The 22,614-nt window shown below is 40.5% G+C and overlaps 2 protein-coding genes across 2 annotated transcripts in view; one reads left to right on the top strand and one right to left on the bottom strand.

Annotated features, from left to right (window-relative positions):
• The first annotated feature begins 2,098 nt into the window (after positions 1-2,098).
• Positions 2,099-3,263, top strand: ppp1r3db (protein phosphatase 1, regulatory subunit 3Db). Its single transcript, XM_062416400.1, has 2 exons — positions 2,099-2,127; positions 2,310-3,263. Exon 2 carries the CDS (start codon positions 2,329-2,331, stop codon positions 3,253-3,255), a length of 927 nt encoding a protein of 308 aa, XP_062272384.1. The 5' UTR covers positions 2,099-2,127; positions 2,310-2,328; the 3' UTR covers positions 3,256-3,263.
• A 2,640-nt stretch (positions 3,264-5,903) lies between these two features.
• The window catches only part of phactr3b (phosphatase and actin regulator 3b), a 53,560-nt gene continuing 36,849 nt past the window's right edge, over positions 5,904-22,614 (bottom strand). Inside the window, exons 9-14 of the mRNA XM_062416640.1 lie at positions 11,102-11,157; positions 9,262-9,323; positions 8,898-9,038; positions 8,495-8,571; positions 7,749-7,961; positions 5,904-6,024 (exon numbers count right to left, since the gene is read on the bottom strand). Of these exons, the coding sequence (XP_062272624.1) occupies positions 5,904-6,024; positions 7,749-7,961; positions 8,495-8,571; positions 8,898-9,038; positions 9,262-9,323; positions 11,102-11,157 (670 nt within the window). The remainder of the gene's footprint in view (positions 6,025-7,748; positions 7,962-8,494; positions 8,572-8,897; positions 9,039-9,261; positions 9,324-11,101; positions 11,158-22,614) is intronic.

Below are 22,614 nucleotides of genomic sequence, written 5' to 3' on the forward strand. Positions count from 1 at the left end.
ATGTACAAGAAAACAGAAGATTAAATGCTAATTAAACAAGACAGAATAAAATCCCCCAACACTCCTGTCAATACTGTAAATAGTGCCACTTGCCAGTTGTGCCAATACACTTCATGTCATTCTTTCAAGTTTAATTCAGCTCTATGCACAGCAAACTACAACACTGAATACACACAATCACAATCTTACTTTTATGCTTTCCTGTGGAGGAGTAATCTGTAGCCATCGTTTACTCACATCACATCTCTTGCATTTGTAGCCTATAGCACATTTCAGCAACAAGTCAATTTAAAGTGCATTACATAAAACATAAAAACGCAACAAGACAGAATGTAAAACAACACACAGCAATATAAAAAGACATTTAAATACAATAAGCCAAGTCTCCCAGCTACCTCCCTGCAAAAACTCTTTGAAGACCAGTCACAGCCTCCTGCCTCAGTGTTTTGCACTTGGGTTCACTCGCCTACCCCATAACAATATTAATCAGATTTGATTTAGAAAAAGGAAAAAAGAAAAGTTTTCAGCCTTGATTTAAAGGAACTGAGCAGGGGAGGAGGAGGCCCCTTGTTTACTTACTGTATCACCATGTAGACGTCTAATCTCTAGCCTAGACTATTCTCACTCATTGCCAGGTCTATTTCTGATGGTATTGTTGTTTACAGTAAAGACCAATCTCACATTGCAGCACTTCATTTTTTTCAAAGGTCTATTTTTATCTTAAGTATTCATATGGTCTACGTGTGAAGCAGCACAAATAACATTGAGGGTGATACATTTTTAACCCCACTGGAGTTAAAAAATAACTTGGCAGATGTAGACCAGATGGGGGGAAAATCCCCACCATCCCCCCAGCAAATCATACCCTGGTTGTATCATATCCTTATACCTTTTGTAGCTGACAATGTAGCTCTGGGCTAATTAATGAAAATGCTACAAAACTGATCATTACTAAAGAAGGATCTCAGTCCAATTTATGGAGTTTTGCTAACTCCTGTGAAAAATAATGATTAAAAACTAACTTTCTACTCCTTACATTGTCAAAACAGTCTCGTTACCTTCAACCTTGGTGACATTATGAAAAGAAGACATGACGTGCAAATAAGCGATAGAAAACCCATCTTTTTTTTTTCTTTTGGTGTGTGGGGTGCTCCATGTCGCCCCTGGTAAGATGCCACTTTGGGCAGCTGCCCACATCAAAAGCACATGGAGTCTAAAAATGTGTGCAGAGTCTGCAGACAGTGCAGGAATATGACCAACACGTGATGTGCACTGTGCACACTTTACAGAGGTCAATTATAAAAGTAGTCTGTAACAGTGAGTGAATCACTGAAGATTAACGCAAGTAAAAAACATTCACGCGTTATGCTCTGCAGTGGCGATCCTAGAGTCTGGTGGGCCCCAGAAAAATAAGCCCAATGTGCAGGTTGTTAACAAAAGAGGAAAAATATCCTATTTTGTGTGCCGAGAACTTTTTTTGTTTCGTCGAGTTACCAGAGTCTTTTTCTACACAAGTATCTGTACTTCTACGTAAGCCACCTCTGATTTCAGTATTAATCTCAGAGCTATTGGATTGCATTACAACGTCCAAAGGTTTTCTCATTTTCTGGGCACACACTGTTCTGCAAACAATATGTTCCTCCCCATTTTAACCCAGGAAACAGCTGGTGATTTGTGCCAGTAACTAGGAAGAAGCAACTGCAGTCATCCTCAGAGAACAACCCACCACTAACTGCTATAAATATTCACTCTACTCCCGACCCAGTTAAGGTCTCATGTTATATGTCAAGGGCTGAGCTCAAAGCGTCGGAGCCATAGATTATAGATTGTCTTCCAGATCTAGTTGCCATTACAGTCGCTGATGACTTTGTTGGAACGTTGCATTGCTTTCTTTGGACTAGTTCAGCTGTTGTTTCTGACTGGCATTTGCTGCATTATTTTATGCAGCAATTGCCACAAGATGTTGAGTTTGGCTTCCTGTAGGGTCATACTGGAATTTTCTGGCAAAGGCAGACTCCTGTCTGTCATCTGGTTGCAGTTGGAATCATAGAGAGTGAACGTAGACAGCGAACAAGGTCATTGCAAGAAGTCAGCTCAACAACAACACAAGAAGTCACGGCTGTAAAGGTTTGTTCCTTCTTGAACATATGTAGCATGCAGCAACATGTGCATTTTTATTAGATTTCTAAGCAGATCTTGTCAAAATATTGCTGATTTGACTTGAAAAATAGAGATTGTAACAAGATGTTTGCATGTGCAGTGTGAAAAACTATATGGGTTAAGCATTCATTGTTTGTTTTTTTTTAAAGGTGTTTTTGTGTGACAAAGATGGATGGGGCATGTGCAAAATGGCAGCACAGAGGTTCTGGTGAGAAGAGTGGGACCCAGCTTCAGTTTATCAAGTGCTCCAACATTGTACCCGCCAATATTACCACCACCATCCGTCTTCGGGACCTTTATGATCCCAAGCCTCAACCTTCCAAATCCCCAGTCCGGATCCGCCCTCCGAGTCCGAGACCTCCCACTGTAAAGAAACCCGAAATGAAGCAAAACGTGGTCAGCGAGCCTCCAACTAAGCCGATCATGAGCAAACGAACTCGGTCTCGGTCTCTTTCTTCAGTTGCAGAGACGGAAGAGATCAGGAGCCCGCAGGTTCGCTTTGTGGACTCACTGGGGATTGAGCTAGAACAAGTGAAGGTCTTCAAAGTTAAAGAGCACCCCATGATACCCCAGCATGTCAAGTTCAGACTACTGATGAGCTCTGAAATGGCCTTCGGGAAGAAACTGGAGCTGTCCCTGCCTTACTTCAAACCTTGCTTCCCTGAAAATATGGGAGCTCAACCAGACTTCCTGAAGCGTCTGTGCATCCAGAACGTGTGCCTGGAGCAGGTCCTGTGTTCAGAGGTGGGGATTACAGGGACTATAGAAGTACTTAATTTAGCCTATGAGAAAGAGGTCACAGTGCACTATTCTTTCACCAACTGGAGAATAAGCTCAGATACAACAGCATACTGGGTATCAAGTGGGAACCGCAAAGAAGCCGATGTTCCAGAAACAGATATCTTCAGATTTCGACTGCCTGTGCCACCCTTCATTATGCAGCCAGGAGCCATTTTGGAATTCGCCATCTGCTTTTGTGTGAAAGGATCTAATCACTGGGACAACAACAAGGGGAAGAATTACAAACTGTCGTGCCACAGCTACAAGGTGACTGTGCCAAGGGAGTGTGAGGATAGCATGCTGCATTTTACCTGAGTGGCCACATGGGGGAGCTATAAAACCTGCACACAAACATGGATGGCAACAAGCAAAAAGTTGCAGAGTAACTATTACCAATGTTACACTTACCTTGTTATAAACAAGCTTGGGAATGCTAATGCTAATACTAATGATAATAAAAAAAATAATAATAATAATAATAATTAAATTACCCTGACCTGCTACAAAATGTGCTTTTACCTTGCTTGTTAGATTCTTCTGTTACACTTTTGCACTTTTGCGTAAGTATGAGGAATTACAGTTTAGTAAAGGCTCTAAATACCTCCTGCACTTATGATTAGAAGATACTCCATTCAGGAAGAATTCAAATTCAACACTTGAAAACTTGAAATATTTTAGAAATATTAGAATAGCCAAAGATTTAGGACACATTGATGAAGCCCTAGACTTTTGTTCAAAGGGGTAAATGAAGAGTTTCAGAGAGTCATGAAGGGACAGGCTGAAATCTGAAATCCTATCGCTTCTTTCAACCTCATACTCCCAGAAGATTTGAAGTCTCCAGCCTGAGCCAAGATAACCCTGACGTCATCACTTCAGAACAAATAACTCAACTTCATGTGTAAAATTGGTGGAGTGCTCCTTTAAAAAAAATTCCAGTCTGTTTGACTTCATGGAGAGATTCCTGTGTTCCTGCTGGGCTTGTGTTTAAATTCAGTCCCTGCCACCTCTGTACAGACTTACCAAAGAATTTGCTCACTTTGCACTTCAACAGTCTGTTGACCCAATTCAGTGAGTGATAACCTGAGTGAGACAACTCATATCTACTGTTATACCTCAACAGAGAATTTGCACAAGTTGACACATTGATATATTGGTTACACACAAGGGAGAGGATTAAACTATCTGTCAGCAGCCTGAGAAGCCTGTTTGTTGTTAGTGTTTACTTTCCGCCATGACCAACAGGGCTTGACCCCATTCTTCCAGGGGCTTGTTTTGTTATTGGAGCAGGATTACAGGGAGCACAGTGAGCTCATCTGTTGCACTGTGACTCTCTTGGATCCTTTTAGTCAGTACTGACCTTTCACCAAAAAGTTTCCACTGATACGAGAGCCCAAATTCCACAGATCTGCCTGGCAGAGTGCGACGTGTGGCTCATAAGAGGCATTCTTCCATCTGCATTAGTCACTGCAGCTGTATGGCATGCTTTAAACCTGATAGCAGCTATCTTAACGCCCCCACCACCGCCACCACCCCCACCCACTAAAAATGACAGAGCAAGCCTTTTTATAAATCACCCATAAATCAGAGAAAACTAAAATGAGCAAGGATTGTTGGTTAAAGGCACAGTCAGTATTTCATAAAGTTTTTATTTATTTATATTTTTTATTAAGAATTCAGGCCTATAGTTTACATACATGTGCAGATTTTAATTTTGAAGTTAAACGCCTTTAAACATGAATGTAAATACAATTTACATTTGTGGGTTTTAAAAAAACAACCACTGGAGAATTTTGTCATGATTTGAATCCCCCAATTTGTGAAAATGTGCATGTGACTGACACGTTATTCTTGAGATAGCATTATTGATGTGTTATTTTGAAGCAACCAGCTGTTACATTAAGGAGGCACTAGAGGGCACCATTGCACTACTACAAGACCCTACATTAGGGGTCAGCAAATACTGTCGGTTCAACTATGGGCCAGTGTTTGTCAGCAGTTTATTGGGAGGCTGCAATATGGAACACACCCCGATATGTTTTTAAAATATTTTGTTTATTTCTTTGAATTCATTCAAGGTTAAAATTGATTTATAAAATAACTTTAAGTTTGTATCATAATTTCAAGTAGTCTTAGCTAACAGAGTTACTCAGCTTATGTTAATACTCGTTTGGCTAAAAAAGCCTCTTAAACATGAACATACTGTACAACATACTAAAAATATCTTATCTATACACAATAAACAGTGTTCTGCTTCATTTATGGCTGAAACAAAGTGCTGTTATTGACACAAATGTGTTCTGGTCAGACAGGTCAAATCATGTTATGTACCTGTGTTATTCATCTCCTAACTTTATAAGATGTTACAAGGTCCTGTTTACTGGGATTTATATTAGTCTTGTGTTTGCATTGTAAGTTTATGAAGAATCGTGTACAACATATAATGGAATCTATAAAAGGGAAAATGTTTTTGTTACAGGGCCAGATTTGGCCCATCGGGCGCTATTTAACTTCCATACACGTACATTTGAATTACATTAAGGCCATTTTGGTTTGACGTTTTTAGTTTCTAAATATAAGTGTCCCGCTGTTTGACGTCCAAGCAATGTTTTATTTGAACATTTTCTCCTCATTTCCCTCCTCTTTATTCACTACTAATGCGTATGACTCATACACTGATGGCACTCCAAAAGTGACAGCATCATCTGTAAAATAAAACACTACTGTGTGTGCGGTTTAATGCCTGAGTTATGAGCTCGTTTGTCCTCATCACATCATCCCATCACTGCTTCCTAAGACCATTCTGCACAAACTTAATGTGCCTTTACAAACTTTTGTAATCAATCAATTTGTAAGAAATAAGATAGTTGTTTTTCCTAAAGAAATATGTTGTGGGTTCTGAGATATTATGATTCAGTTGCAACAGAACCACAAACAGACATCTCCCCTTTAGTGCTGCCTGGGTTTCATTTCTCTTCCATGGTGCTTTTTTTTGCATGGACGTTCTCCACTGTCAGGCTGGTGTTTTGTTGGGGCACACATCTTTGCACCGTGCCTTTAATTGGGGCTATCATCTTGCGCTTGTTGCTGGTAGTTATATAAGAAGTCACCATATTAAGCTCAGACAATGATGCTCATTAGTGACGTTTGCTCAGGGGACCGGCTGGGATTGAAAAGTAAAAATTGAGGCATCATTACGGGTTCCAGCTATTATGAGTTACATCATTAAAACACCATTATGGCCTGTGTGTATTGGAATAAAAGAACTATGTCACTTGTTGTGCATTGTTGGTCTCCAGCGTATATTACTGATTTCTTCATATACATAATTATTTGGAGAGGCGACAATTTGTGAACATAAAAGCTAATGCGTGGTTCAAAAAAGAAGCCTCTGGGCGCTCGGTGTTGTAACGCTGACGTTGTGTTCTCCTCTTATGCAACGCAGCTAAGTGACTGACAATATGTTTCTCAGGAATGTATGGGGGAAAGAGGGAGATGGTCCAAAATATGATGCGATTTATAATCCGAAGCCTATTTTTAAACCAGTGGGTCGTCAGCGTGCGCGCTCACACTTGGCCTACACCCATGTGAGGAATACCCGGAAGTCAGGATATCCCACTCACACCTATGAGAGCATCCCTTCCTCCTACGCAACTCCACAGGTTCCCAAGCCTGTTTTGGACAGGACTGGCCACTATCAACCACAACAGGGGCTTGTTTCATTACTCCAGGCAGCGAGCGGTCCTGGTGTACAGTAAAATTTAAACTGGAGCTGCCATCTGTTCCTCCACCGGGTGCCAGGATGGAGGCCAGGATGGAGGCTTTGACTCACATAGCGTGCATGTTGATGTCAGAAACGGGAGGTAAAAACTGCACCGCCAATCTGAACGTGCCTGAGAGAGGTGTTACCGTACATGGGTTGCTAAAAAATGTAATATCAGGTAAGAGGCTTTTCGGTGACCTCGCGTTCATCTACATCATCTATCATTTGAATGTTTTTGATGCGGGGGAATATTAAGGAGCTCAGGGAGAAGTGTGAAGCCAAATCTCAGTAAGCCAGACACAATGGTTGTTACCCTGCCAGTGTGACACAACACCAACAGTTATTAAATCAACAACTCGCTCCAAATTGGACGAATTCGGCGAGGTGAGCTTGTTTTCATAAGAGAGTTTAACCTAACTAACCTGCTTAATGCCCTACAAATGATGCCTGCTCTCATTTAACAGAGAATAGTAAATAGCATTATGTAACCTAACAGGTCACTGATAGCAGTTTGGAAGCTAATTGCTGCTTGATCTACAACTACAATTTCATTATCTGATTACTAAAACACACAAATGATTTTTTTTTTATGTAATCTGAAGGGATTACAACCTATTTGCGATGTACAGTCGCATATAACGTCCATGATATTCATATATGATTTAGAAAAACACACACCAGAATCACACGGCACACAAAGACAAACAAAAGTTTCTTACAAATTGAAAACCTGTATTGTGCAGACAATAAATAGTGCTTACAAAGGGATTTATGTCTCGTACACGGACAAGGTTCCTTTTCAAGAACATTTACACTGTCGATATGAAACGCATCATCAACTGAATCGGTGAGACTCAGACACAGCACGGGGTTGTGACTACTGATACTGGAGTGGGATTGGTTGACTCGGTCACATGCACGTTTTTCTCCCCTCTGTGGCCTTTCCGAACAAAGAAAAAAGGACTTCTTTCAAAAGAGTCTGTTTACAAAAAAAACCAAAAACCTAAAACAATAAAAAGTCTTTGCTTGTCTATGGCGAATATATGACCTTGATTCTTCCCGCTCCTCTGACAAGGTGAAGTGAGGGTTTAAAGGAGATGTTTCCTCTGAGCAGAAGTGGAGCTTGCTGCATGCGTCCTCCCCTCCGTCTACTCGCAGCTCCATCTCTGGAGACATAGCCTCCAAGGTTGGCTGGACCCAAATATCAGGACACCCACTGACTGTGGACCAGGGCGCTGGAAGACTCCGTGCAAGGTCTTCACTGACAAAACCAAATATCAGCAACTCTTCACAGAAGAAACCTTGCTAAGGCCGGTGGAACCTGCGGAAAGAGGGGGGAAAAAGGAGGGGAAAAAAAGTGTGAGCGTGGGCTAAAATATTCATATTCATCAATCAAAGACTCTATTATTAGCCCAGTGCTCTTACAAGCAGCCAATGGTCTCTCCACAAAAATGGGGTCCTGCGTAAGCACAACCGTAGCTAATTTGGGGTTTTTTTTTTAAGCTTCTACCTTGACACAAGCGGGGGGGAAAAGCTAAATATGTGCAGACATTCATTATAATGGAGAGGTGGTGCAAAGGGTGCAACTTTCTCCTCTCAAGAGGGTTGAACGAAGCTAAATCTGGCCTTACGCTGCAGGGTGTGCACCCGCTGATGTGAAACCGTGGGATAATGCACACTTAAAGTCTTTGCACAATGTCACACTGACTCTCTTTAGACACATCATCCCCCCGATGAGCAAAGCCCACACACACAAAAAAAAGAGCAAACATAATAACCAGGACTCACGCTGACCTTGTCAGATGCTTGCTCGAAGAATGAACTTCCATCTCGTTACTTTTAAACTCGTTCAGCTCCTTCCGTATCGCCGCCTGCGGAGACAAAAAAAGGGACATGAAAACGTGTTCCCAGGTCCCCCCCACCTTTTTTTTTTTATACATCGATGCGGTCGCTCAGGTGGTGCAGCACGAATCAGGATGTTACGAAAATGGGGGGAAACATCTGTTGTTTGTGAGCGGATTATGAAAGCTCCACTTGGTTTTATGAGAAAGAAACATTAACCCATGGAAGAGGTTTTATTAGAAATGGTGAAGTTAGGGTTAGGGTAGAGATACTGAGTCAAATCCTTGCACTATTATATCTTAAAAATTTAGGCATCAGGCTCTCCTAAAAACACAAGAGAAGAGTTTTTATCTACCTTGTCAGCAGCTGACAGTCTGGTCCAGGGCTTGTCCGCTCTCCTGTCGTAGTCCTGAGCTTTGGCCACTTCCACATAGTCACTAAAACGGATGAGGATCTTTCTGTCCCGCAGCTCGTCCACCGTCGGCCGCTGGTTCAGCTGGAAGATAAACATAACTGTCAGCGTCCGGCTCTCAGTCAGCCTATCAATGCATTCAGTCCCCAAAAGATAACGACGATAGAGGCTGAATATGAAAAAACAACAGCGGGTTTAAGGTATTAAGGTTCTGTTTTGACTGGTTGACGGTCCACCGTGAGAGCTTGAGTGCCGTCCAAATAAGGGATTAAATTGATGAAATTTTAGGGAAATTGCAGCTACCTACCTTTCTGTTGAGCCTCTGTTTGATCTCCCTCCTCTCCTCCTGTTCAGTCTGGTCGTTTCTTTCTGTAGACACATAGACGAGTGTTATAACCACAAGCGAGCAGCGTACATTTCTACACAGATGGAAATGGGAGCGAGTTTAATCAGAAATCATGCTTTTTGGGAAACGCTCCCTCACTGTACTACATCACAGGACTGGAAAGTAGATGAAGTGTGTGATTAACAGAGCTGATACGTCTGCTCCTCCTCACAATCAATACTCCTAAGTGAGCAGAGTCTGAGTGAGACAGGACTGGTGGGCTGACTCTGGATCAGCGTACTGAGTTAGGGAGCGAGACAGCAGCAGATTAGAGCGCTAATAGGATTTATCTTTATTAGATGCAGCGGAGAGATCACTAGATGTCACTTCATTCATTTTTAATCTCACTCTGCATTCCTCCAAAAAAACCGTTGAACTAGTTTGGTGGCTTAAAAAGAAGCTGGCGCCTCTCACCATCCGAGTGCTTTTCAATCTCTGGATGAGAGTGCAACGGGGACACGTGAATTTTTTTTAATTCGTTTTTTTTTTTACGTGGGATGTGAATGAAAGGTTGGGATATTGTGTTAAACGATGTGTCGAGGATCAGGGTTAAGTGTCCTCGTGGCAGAGGGGGGGGGGGTTGTGTTTTAGTGTGAACACATGTTCCTGTGTGTGGGGTGAACCGAGGGCCTGTGATGAAACAGACAGCTGCTCAGAGGATCACAGGTGGCCCGTCTCCACTGGGAGACACAGTTCAGGACAAATGTGGGACTTCATTCCTCGCATAGACGTTTCATAATTGTTCTGTTTCCAGGACGGGACAGCGAGGCTTCACAGTTCACAGTTTACATTGTTTAAAGTGCTACAATGTGAAACCTTCTCCCTGCAGAGGACTGTTCTGCTGAATTACACAGAGGCAGTGTCTGAACAATGGACTATAGTAGGAATACAGATATGAGTAAAGAGGGTTAGAAATTATACTAATAGGATTATAATCAATTTAGCATCTACTGTGGCTTAGTAAAGAAATATACAAATATATAAATAGATATATATATATATATAATATTTCAGTGATTGGGGAGATTTTTGGGAGATCAGATATTTTGTCTTAACATGTCTATAGCATCAACTAATGATTTTTTTTATTATTGATTCATCCTCCAGATATTGTCTCAATTCATTTGGTCTATAAATTATAAGAAAAATGTCCCTCACGGTTTTCCCAAGTCAAAGATGACTTTTTCAAATGACTGTTTTAGCCTGATAAACACTCCTTAACCCAAATATATTCAATTTGCTATGATATAATAACTTATAAATATGAAAATTATCACATTTGAAAGGGAATGAGAGAATGTATGTTGAAGTATTTTACTTGTAAAATGACTATTTGACACCCTGAGTAACTGATTATTAAAATGATTCAAATAGCTGCAATTTTCATCCATTAATTGATGAATAGGCTAATATTTTAAGCACAAAAAAACTTAAGTTAAATTATACTTTTTAAAGGCTTAATATTAATTAAAATGTTATGAATATTTTGAAACAGCTACTTAGTCCTCATCACAATAGTCTAAAGTCACCACAGAGATATTAAAGATACTTTAAACAGAAACTACAAAGTCAGTAGAAGCTCAGCAAACACCTGACAGGAATATATTATGAATTATGAAGAAATACAGTTTTGTAAATGAAAACGACAGTATAAGAGATGAAACCCCTCACAGAGCAGCCTGCACTGTGTCAGTTAGGCAGCACAGACAGCTGATAGTGTTGTTGTTTCCTCACACATAAACATGATGGTTACAGTACTCACGCTTCAGGATGTTCCTGCTTTCCAGCTCCTCTACTGCTGGCCTCTGGCTCAGTCTCCTGCGGAAAAACACCAAAATTACGTTCTGGACCATTTTTGATCCTTCTGCTGCTGCTGCTGCTGTTGCTGGGGGTTCCTGTCTTCAAACCCCCCCCTCCTTTTCTCCTCTTCCTCGGACCACAAAGTCTTTTCAGTCCAACGCCTCCTCCTACTACTAGCAGCACTTTGGATGCTTGAGCCGGTGCGCAGAGCTCCAAGATCCGCACATCCAAAACGCAAACACCGCGTCCCACCTCGAGTCCAAACAGCGGCTTGTTTTAGAACAATTAAGGCTCCACATCGGGAAGAAAGTCACGATGCGCGTTTTCTATCGCGCCACAAAGCCAGTTCAATGAAAGAGAAGAGGAATGAGGAGATTTCCCTCCCGAATATAACGCACACGGCTCGGATGAAATGCTCCGCTGATACCGGGATGGAAAGTTTAGCGTTGGTTGGAGTCCCGGCGGGGCAGTGTGGAGGATGCTGAGGTCTGAGCTGAGAGTGAGTGGTGCAGCATAGCCCGCCTTCTCCTTTTTACCACATGCACTATACTAATGTGAAGGGGAGGGACTGAGGAGGAGATTCCCCATGCGCGCACACACAGACACAAGCGTGAGCGCAGTGGGCTGGCTTCTGGGTCTTTATAGCACAACACATATTCATGATGTTGTGGTAAACTGGAGAGGTTTGTGAGAAAATATCATATCTGCATCACTGAGCAACAGATGTACAGCATCAGATAATAGCAGAGCATCAGCAGGATGGAAATGGCCTAAATATTTAATGGCTCTGTGCAGAAACTAGATTATGTTCATCTTGCAGTCCATTCAGTCTATAAATGTCAGGAAAGACTGAGAAAAATAATAGTTTCCTAGAAGTCTTCAAATAGCTTATTTTGTCTGGTCAACATTCCAAAAAAACAACAACCCCAAACTCAATATTTTAATAATCCATTAACCCTTACCCTTAATGTTAAATTTGACCCATTTTTACATTTGAGAAATGTAAAAAAAAAACCTATACACATTTCTATTAGCTGGACTTTTCCTAATGTGACCCACAGTGTATAAAAATATGAATGAAATGCATTATTTGAACATTTTTGTGCAACTAATACAAATTGTTGTATATGCAAATGTACTAAATTCAAAAATCACCATTCAAACGTCTTCATATTCTATCAAATGTTCTCCTGGACTATAAAACAGTGACTGTTAATGTCTTTTTTCCCCCCATAAATAAATAGAATACACTATGTTCACTCTCTTACAGCTTCATTAAGGATTAATCAAACATCTATTAATGACTGATGGGGGAATTTATGAATGTGAGGTGGTGTAGAGAGAATGTGTTGGTTGCAGCTTCTTTCATAGTAAGCTGAATATCGTTGGGTTCTGGGTTGTTATTTGGACAAAACAAGACATCTGAAGGCATCATTCTTGGGCTCTGATAGGGGCATTTTTCACTATTTGCTGACATTTTTATAGACGGTTAATTCATTACTCAGCAGATTAACTGATGATGAAAATAATGGTTGGTTGCATCTCTAATATTTATTTCACCATATGGAGAAAGACAAAAAAAATGCTGATAATACATAAGAGAATGATACAAATCTCCAACTAGTCAACTAACTGTGACTTCTTATATAACATGATGACACAGATGAAAACGAACAGAGGACACTGTTGCTGATGCTCACTCCTCTAAACTCTAGCATTAATGTGCTAACTGTGTTGGTTTGCCACTCCTCAGCATTCCTCATCACCTGAATTTTTGGATTCCACGCATGACTTTCCAAGATAAATCTCCGCTCCTCCCCCGTCCAGACTCACTGCCACTAAATTTGCCACACAGCTGTCAAGACAGCACCAGATTCCAAAAAGTAAGCCTTCTGTTGCATTAAAGGACATATCCTGCTTAATCTTTATCTACATATATATTTTTACAGCTCCCGGATGTGACCTGGTTTAGCTGTACTAATGTGATGCAAAGTATTGCTGAACACTGCACACGTGCACAGAAAACCCCTCCCTGAATAAATGAGGTTAAACAAAGAAAATCTGTCACGACTCACTTGAGGAAAAAAATTTAAGAGCTCGTAAAATCCACTTCTATAATGTACCAGAAAATGATCAGAACCGTGAGGAGCTGAGAGCATGATTCACACCCACAGCGGGGTCAATATACAGCGGACTAGGGCAGAAAATTAGATCAAATGTTGTTCTGACCAGCTCAGTAGTTTAAAGTGCTGACCGAGAAAGGGACATTACATTAACTGGGAACACCGTGTCTCTTTCGGAGCAGGACGACCCCCCAACCTATGCAATTACTGAGGTGGACAGACCATTTTAAAGTCACCCAGCACGACAAGCTGGCATCATCTTTAAATGGTCAAAATGATTGCTAAAGTACTTACTGTCCCCTGCAAGAGCTGTTATAGGTTTTAGATTAAGCATCATCTTTTAAAGCAGAAAAATAGAGAATGTCATGACTAGTTCCATGTTTTATTGGAACTCTTTTAATAAGGACTACCATTTTTACAGTGTATGCTACTGTCCTATCATCAGACACGACTTTAAAGGTACCCTGTGGAGATTTCTGGTAAACAAACAAAGGTTATGTTTACATTCAATATTTCTCAACAAAAAATATTGTAAGTATCCTTGATGTCTAAAAAAACATGTTGAGGGCATCTACCTCCTTATAAAACATTTACAAGGCCGATTTTTTAATATTAAAGGTGCAGTGTGTAGAAAGTAGTGGCATCGAGCAGAGCGGACTTTGGAAAATAATATTAATAAGTATGTTTCATAAATCTTGAAGTGTAGTACTAACCATGCTAGTAATACTGGACTGGCTTTCAGTGACATCATTTTGCTGACATATGTACATAATAATCTCATTTCTATTTGACTTCAAATCAGTTAAACTCAGAGTATGACAGAGAGGAAAACCTTTTATAAGCCACAACAGTTTGTTCACAGCCATGAGAATAATAACAGGATGCATGGCACCTTGAGTACATATCTAAAATAAGCCTGCTGTCCTGTGGTGGCTTCAGCTGTGACTGGGACCACTGAGGGCTTACAAAACACAACCACAGACCACATGGCAATATTGAAAGATGAGGGGACTGGATGTGCTGCAGTAAATGGAGCAGAACCATAATAGGATGTGTGGTCTGCAGCAGAAAACATTGGGGTCAATAGTGTTTGCCTCACTTCACAATTAATTATATCTGTACAGCTGGACACTTTAACTCAAAAAGATGTATCACATGTACTTCATATTAGGGAGACTTGCTGTGGATTTAAGGCAGAAATTTAAAAACGCTGCCACAGAAGCAACAGTGAGTCAGATTGTTTCTATTTTGCCAAACAATCCTAATGGGCCTTTAGTCACAGCCTCCTGCAGCGATCTGCGCTTCACAAGTACTCACCCACTGTGCTTGATCAGAGTTTAAAGTTCCTCGTTTGTTGCGGAGCTCACCAGCATGTCAAAGAAATGAGCTGCCTGCAATAGCAAGGGCTGATGGGAATGTCAGCCCATGAAAAGTGGAGGAGAACGGGATGAGTCAGGCGCCATGGGCTGGGCGGTGGCCTGCTACTGCCCACTGAGGTGTATCCTAATCCCTCGCTCCTTCCCTTCAGTGACAGAGCCCGAGGAAAGGAGCGCCACGGTCAGATGTGGAGTCTGAGTGAGCCCAGGATGGCCTGAGGGATAAGTGGGGGCACAGGGGGGCAGTTGCGGGGTAGTTGCCAGGAATAATTAAGGGAAAACCTCTTTAACCGTAGCCTCCTTAACGTTTATGTAACTTTGATGTCAGCACTTGGTTGTCTCGAAGTGTTGACCTGGATGTCTTCCACTATTATTAGGTCACGGATATGATAAATAAGACTGTGAATTTGAAGAAAACAGTGCTTAGTCAGACATTTCCGGCATCACCTGACACTCCAATCACGCACTGATAAACCTCAAGAGTTACAGAAATGTTCGGAAAACTACAGAACACTACCTTTTAAAACTCCCTCCCTTCAAAGGGTCACCTAGCTATTGATGACAGATGAATGGGACACATTCAAAGACTCAGACATGAAACCAATGATTAATTCTTTTTCGAGCTATTTGTTTGTCTCTAAGACTTTGCCCTTTAGCATGGGTCCACAGATCAAGCAGGGGCTCTCTAAGAGCCCGCTGGGAGCACAGTGTGGAGGAGGCAACTTCAAATAGCATCGTCCCGCTTCTAATGCTATAGGTTACTACACATAAACTTTCATATGGAGGAGAAACTTTACCTCGCTCTGTAAGCAAAGGTACATACCCATTTTGTGCCTACCAATCGTCAAAACATCTGAGTCCGCGTATCTTGTCAAAGTGCTGCAGATGTGATGTAATAATGGAGTAAATATTGATGACCTCAAACAATGGACATCCATTAGTCAACACAGAGGATCTAACCTATTTAAAAATCAATTTGGGATACTGTTTGCATAATGAACTCTGTTACAGTCAACTGGGAGGCCAGAATCAATGCTGGAGATGGACATTGGCCAGACTGGGAGGATAAATACCTGCCCTCCTCCAGCCTCTACTGTATCTGTTTATTTATAGCCTGAGAAATGTGGCAGTGGGTGACAAGCAACAAAATTAGCCACATATGTCACGGGTCATGTCCCTGATCACTGGTGATCTAACCCTAATTTGGTAAGAGGGGAAGGTTCAGTTAAGAAGAGAAAAACAACAGTGTTCACTTAGTGGGCGCAGAGGCTTTGTGACTTTTGACATTTCAATTAGAGGGTACTCGCAGTGAGATGCCTAGCAAAAAAAAAAACATTGTATAATGTTAATTACTACATGTGGGACAATGATGGTCTATTGTGGTGACAACATGTAATTTGCGGTTTTCGCCCCACGCCATATATGTGCAGGCTGTGTCATCCGGTGCTTACGTCTCTCCAACTGCTTTACAATATCTGCCAGCTCCAGTCCTGTAATTGGATTGATGCCCGGCTGTGATGCTGCTCGCTGTAAAGGCACAAATAGAAAGCGAGAGAGGCACTTCCTGAGAGAAACGTCTCAGGGGGAAAAAAAAACTACACACTGTCTTTATTATTTTAAGCCTCAGCTGACTGTAGACCCGTTCTCACTTTGAGCAATGAAGTGGGTCAGAGAGTCGCCAACGTGCATACACTGATCAAGATTCAACACTGCTGTTTGATTGGGAAATTAGAAAAAGGAAGGGGCTTGATGTTTGTAACCAACAACTGCAACCAAGGGTGATAATCAGATATCTTGTACTGTTGGTAGCAAATATTCTTTCCACCCATATACCAAAAATGATTTAAGTTGACCAAAATCTCTAGACCCGTTTGTAATTCTAAGTCCGAGATGAATGATTCAAGATACACTAAACCACTTTTAACAGGCTGCAGATTCTTTAAATTTTGATGTTCAGTCATTCTCAGGTCAGTTGTACATCTGCCAAACTGTGCCACCAATAAGAAAAGTAAAGGGCCTGGTATTCTTATTCAGGTGTGCCTGTCGGATAGTCAAATATCTTTGGAAATCACACCCACTAATGCTTTCTAATGGTAGATTCGGATGATTATGCAGGGCCATTTCCATGACTTTCCTACACCAACAAACCGACAACACCCACTTAACGCAGGGATTGGTCAGCTGTGCAGAGGTGACAATTTGTGAATGAATGAGTACAACACTATGACTGCCATCCAGGAGAGATAAATAATGTTGCGTTTCCCCCGTCACCCTCCTCTCTCTATGGCATTCGGAATGACTATAAACACATTTGATTTCCGATGTGGTCGGAGCGCCCGTCATGAGAGAAAGTTATGACCAACCATTTATTGAGCAGCAGCAGCTCAGACTTGCAGAAGTTAATGTTGCCACCTAGCTGCTATTTCAACAGTTGCGCCACCTTCAGGCAATGAGCGTTACAGCTGCAGATTTTCTTTTATTGCTGCTGTTTTATTTTGTCTGTTTGAGATTTTACATGATCTACATACATAACACTTGCTAGCTTAAACAAAATAAAGTGCAAAAATGAAAGAATAATCCAAACATTAATAAAATAAAAACTAATTACTGACAAATATTTAATAAAATATTTAAAAAGAAGTATTTTAATGGCTATAAAAATGTTTTATTATACGGATCAATTCATATTTTATTTTGTCAATATTTTTGACCGATGCTTAAAGTAAAGATTTTTATGGTGTTTTTTAAGGTGCAATAATCATAAAAAAATTATAAAAATTTAAAAAACAGTTTAAATATTCAGCAACAAAGAAAAAACTTTGCTTATGCTATAACAAGATAAAATAATTTGTTAAAACAGAATAATTTGGTGCATTGTAATGATAAAAATGGCATTATAACATGAAAATTATATTGTTATAGTATGAAACTGCCTAAAAAAAAGCCATTTTCTTTCTCAGCAAATGTATTTTATCGTGTTGGCAGTAATGTACTTCCGTAACTTTGAACAGCTTACTTCTTTAGAAAATAACTAGGGCAACACTTAATGAAACTCTCTGCACTCTGCAACAGCAAATGCACTTCAGTTAATAAACCATTGCATTTTGTAGGTCAAACACACACTTACACACACAAACATGAACAGTTATATAAAAGGGGAAAAAAACAAAGTAGTAACTCTGTCACACTGTCTGCAGGTGGGGAAAAGGTCAAAATGGCAGCAGTTATTACTTTCCTTTAGATGTTTAAGTAACCTTTCCTGCCTATAGGTGGTTCTAAGCTGCTTTCTGCATCAATTACACTGTGCATCCCTTGTAATAAATACAGTTTTGTGCCCCAAGTAAGCTTTGAAATGTCTTTGTAGTAACCGACATGACTGTGCTCTTCACTGCTGTGAAAGCTGAGCATTCAGACATTTCTGGATTTTGTGAATGTGATCTCTTGCCTAGCTGAGTTTTCTTGCCTGCAGGAGAGAGGGAGAGAGAGAAAGAGAAAGAAGGGAGGGAAGCCCGAGAAGAGCATGCATTAATATTTCATCTCAGTTGAAAAGGATTATGAAACTGAAAATATTCTTTGCAGCTCCGCATGGAAGAGCAGCCAGCTGCCATCTGACAGGCTTGGTTGCCTGGAAACTGCTATTGTGTTGAATGTAGTTATATCATTTTAAAATGAGAGTGACGGAAAAAGAGATTAAAGATCGTGCCTTAAGGAGGCACTTCTTTTGAAGTCAGTGAAATGATCGATACACCCTAATCCTCCTCTTTGCTTTGACAATTGTATTTGTTTTAGGATTTTGTGGAGCACTCATTGGCCAAAAAATTGGAAATGTGTCGCATATTTTTCACTAACTTTTCTACTTGCTCAGGGACTCCTGTTCCCCCATTGGATGCTAATATTGCTGTCTTGCATTCAGCTGCTGTATGGTCAGTGCAATAGTAGGTTATTTATAGCGGCCCTGGACAGCAGCTGCCGTTAGCTGCTCTGTCCTGATTCAAACTTGAGGTGTCAGCAGAAATTGGTCTATGTGCCACAAATATCTAATTATTGCTTCCCTCGTGGCTCCACAGACTGAGACAAATACTGAGTGGGCTCCTGTCATCATCACCGTCAGTGCTGCGTGTCTTCCTTCCTCTGCCTCTCTCTTCCTTTACCGCCGCTCCTGTCACTTTCTGCCATAATAACCCGAAATGAATGCTGACACGCTGACTGGAGGTTCTGTTACTCAGACACTGCAGGGAGAAACCTGGTAGCAGGAATAATCTTGAGGAGTTATACTTAATGAGCATGGCCTAAGAGGTTTCTTGCTGTGCAAAATGAGCTAAAAGCTAAATATGAACTGCAAGGAAAGTGTAGTGAAAAATTTGAGTAAAAACTTGTGAAAATGCATCAATAATATGTCTAATTCGTGAATTCATTGAAACATGATTTTCATCGTCTTGTTACATCATTACATTACAGTACTTAACTTACTTCATTCTATATGTCTAGACTAAACTCAGAAGGTCAGACAAGCATATCTGGTTAAACCTCTTTACCACCAATGGTGCTGAGTGCACTTAATTATGTGAAACTGTGGCTTTTGTTCTTCAACCTTTGGTCTCACATGTAGAATATATGTGTGTACAACCCTCAGACATACAAGCAGACAGGCATTCTTGTTTATCTTGAATGCTGTGTTTGTGTATGTAGCTGTAATCCAGCTGTAATGATGGAAACATTCCGAAACCAGCCAACTTAGCTCTGTTGTTCTTAAAATGGCAAACGCATTACAAGCTTTCTCATTTTACATCTAAACAGTACACTAAAGTATGTTTCTGAAAACATTTGAGGTGTACAATAGTCAATGCAATAACAGAATCTAGATTCATACTTGATCACCACTGCTTAGTTTGATAGTTTGATCTTAGTTTCACTGGACGGACCTATTTTGATTCGTGATTATGCAAATTCAGATAAAGCAGTTGGTCCGTCAACCACTTGTTTATGATCTAAATGGTCAAAATAACAAAACTTGAGGTGAACAAAAAAATGCTCCCTAGAATTTAAAAGGCATGGCGTTTACCGCTAGTTCCGCAGGTTGTTTGCGTTGTCCACTCGCATATTTCGTATCAGATCTCGAACATGCACGGATGTATTTGAGAAGTTTATTGTGAAGAAAGAATGAAAAAAGAAGTGAAACGCCATTACTATTATTTGTTTACGTAGCCTCTTGAGCGGCTGGAAGCCTCCAAGAGCTGGCCAATCAGAACAGAGCGACACCTTAAAGAGACAGGAGCTAAAACGGCCTGTTTCAGACAGAGGCTGAACTCAGTGTCTACAAAAACTTTGAGTATAAGAAAAATAAGGAGTTTTTTTAACTGTAAATCATATTAAGATATTCTAGTAGAAACCCAGAATATAAACATAGATCTGAAAATGTGTAGAATATGTTTCCTTTAAGACACAATTGAAGCTATGAGCAGAGAGAGAGAGAGAGAGAGCAGTGGCGAGTTAAATAGTAATGAAAGTGTTCTCTGCATTAAACACTGCATTGAAAGTATTTTGCTGCTGCAGCCTTAATTAATGACCATCATGAGTGTGAGAGGATCTCACCCCTTTCCTCACAATGCATCCTCTAATGAACCTGTGCATCAACCTGATCTTTTTGTTAGATAGCAAATTTTGCTTCCTATTGTATATTGGCTGACATTGCAAAAAAAATGTGCATAACATTTATGTGGCTAGTCTGGATAATAGTTGAAAATATAGTGAGAGAATGCCAGTAAGATTATTGTTATGGTTGCATTGACATTAGAAGAATTTCCCTAATGGCTTTGAATGGGCTCATTTAGTGTTTGTGGTTTATTAAACTGGATTTACTTCCTTTGTGTACATCTAATGTCTCTTTTTTATTATACCTTGATGTTAATCTGTTTGCTTTCAATTCATACTTGTGTTTAATGGTACGTAAAAGTGACTCAGCCACTTACTTAGACATGAGACTAACATGTCAAATTGCAGTAACATTTACAGAATGGGTGGATGTCTGAAAGGGGCTGTAATCAGTGTTTCAGCTACCAGCTAAAGTCTGTATAAGCTTCATAATATTTGGTACATTTAGTCATATTTCTTCTCTTTTAAGATCATTTCTGCCTGCAGTGCAGCTCTGCTGCCGAGAAATATCAATGTATAACTAAACCCTCTTTTATTTCAATGCTGGTAGCTCTAACTCTTCTCATCCCTCACTCCCTGTGCAGCCTCCCCCTGCATGGTCACCCATACAGGACCATCACATGGCAGCATAGAAGGTGACAAACAATAGCTTCAAAAAACCCTGCCCTTCTTAAAGTAGCTGGCACTGGGAGTTAAGTGCATTGATGCTTCAGGGATTTCTACTAAGTCATCAGACGCATGATCGCTACCCCTCTCACAGCTTCACAGGAGGACGATCAGGCGGACTGCAGCAAAAATTCTCAGCAGTGTTACAAAGGAAGGTTTTCACAGTGTCGTATATATATATATAATGATGTCCTCAGCTGAGACCACGAGCAGAGGATGCCTGCATAAAAAGCTTCATAAAACAGAACAGAGGACACGGATGAAGATGTAGATCATTGCAGTAAACTGTGTCCAGCTTTCTAGAAGAGCCCCGCAGGCGAGTGGGGACAGTTCAATCAGAGGGGAACGATGCGGGGAGAAGAGTGGAAATGGAATCTCTCCATCAACCAGGAGCAGGGAGTAGGGAAAGCTGAGCTGTGACGTAGATAGGACATTGATTATGGCTGCTGCGGCAGTATTTCGCCAGAGAGAGAGCTATATTTAGAAGCAGAGGGTTCCCTTCTGCTATCCCTGGCCAGCCCACTGCTCTGCATTCTGCTGCAGAGTGCCTCGCTTAAGTAATATAAATCGATGCAACCTGCCATGTTCTGTTTGGTCTATATCAGCGTATGTGTTGCAAATGAAGAGAGCAATGCACTGTGAGATTTTTGTGAGGGTTAGATATACCAGTAAAGACTTAATTTTTAATGCTTGTTAAGCATTTGTTCTTTTTTTTTATCTGCATCCTATCACCATCAATTTGCATTTTTTGAAAGAAATATGTACATAATAAACAAATCTACGAGAGTATACTATCTAAAATGATCATTAACTTTGCAGTTTGACTTATTGAAGGTAATCTCTGATTCTACTTACAATATAAGGTCCATCTTTCTTTTTGTACCTTTGTGCTAAATGAGAGGAGAGAACACAGCGTCTGTAATTCAAAGAAATCAAAGGAAGGTCACCGCAGTGCAGTAAATTCAGAAATGTTCCCATAGTGAGGCTCTTTAAAAGCTCTCCTGAAAATTGTAATGATAATGTTTCCCTCCAACAACCACATGCTGGGAAGGAAGAGAATAGTGAGGTTCATCTCAGGTCAGATTGCATTACTACCATATATGGTCACCACTTAAAAAAAAAACTTTATCCTGCACCATACCATCTAATAAAAAAACATGAAATCAATGCATCAACTGTGTTCACATCCACATCTATGTGACACTCAGCTGTACTATTTAAATGGAGCTCATTTCAAAGTTGCCCCATTTCTTTTGCTTTTAAAATGATGGGTACACAATATTTTCAAGTCTTTCTTACTACAACAGTCAGGAGCCCAAATGAACATTAAACCTGTTTTTCTTGCTACAATCATCCCTCCTGGTGATACTGACCATCACCTTCATAATCCACTTACAATGGAAGTGATGGCAGACAAAATCAACAGTCCTCCTTCTGTGCAAAAAAAAATATTTAAAAGTTGATCTGAAGCTAATATGAAGCTTCAGTCGTCCAAATGAGTCAAATCAAGTCTTCTATGTTTCAGCATTACAGTCTTTTTAGTGGCAAAGTCTTTTTGTTACTATACTTCTAACACAGCTCAACAGGGAAACACAAAAAGGGAATTTGATGCTAAAAAGACTGTAAATGTGTCAGATATTCACTTGATATGACTAAAT

This window comes from Scomber scombrus, chromosome 3, assembly GCF_963691925.1.
Source record: "Scomber scombrus chromosome 3, fScoSco1.1, whole genome shotgun sequence".
NCBI classification, from domain to species: Eukaryota; Metazoa; Chordata; class Actinopteri; order Scombriformes; family Scombridae; genus Scomber; species Scomber scombrus.

Coding starts and splice junctions, on each gene's coding strand:
- ppp1r3db (XM_062416400.1), top strand. CDS start 2,329: ATGGATGGGGCATGTGCAAAATGGCAGCACAGAGGTTCTGGTGAGAAG.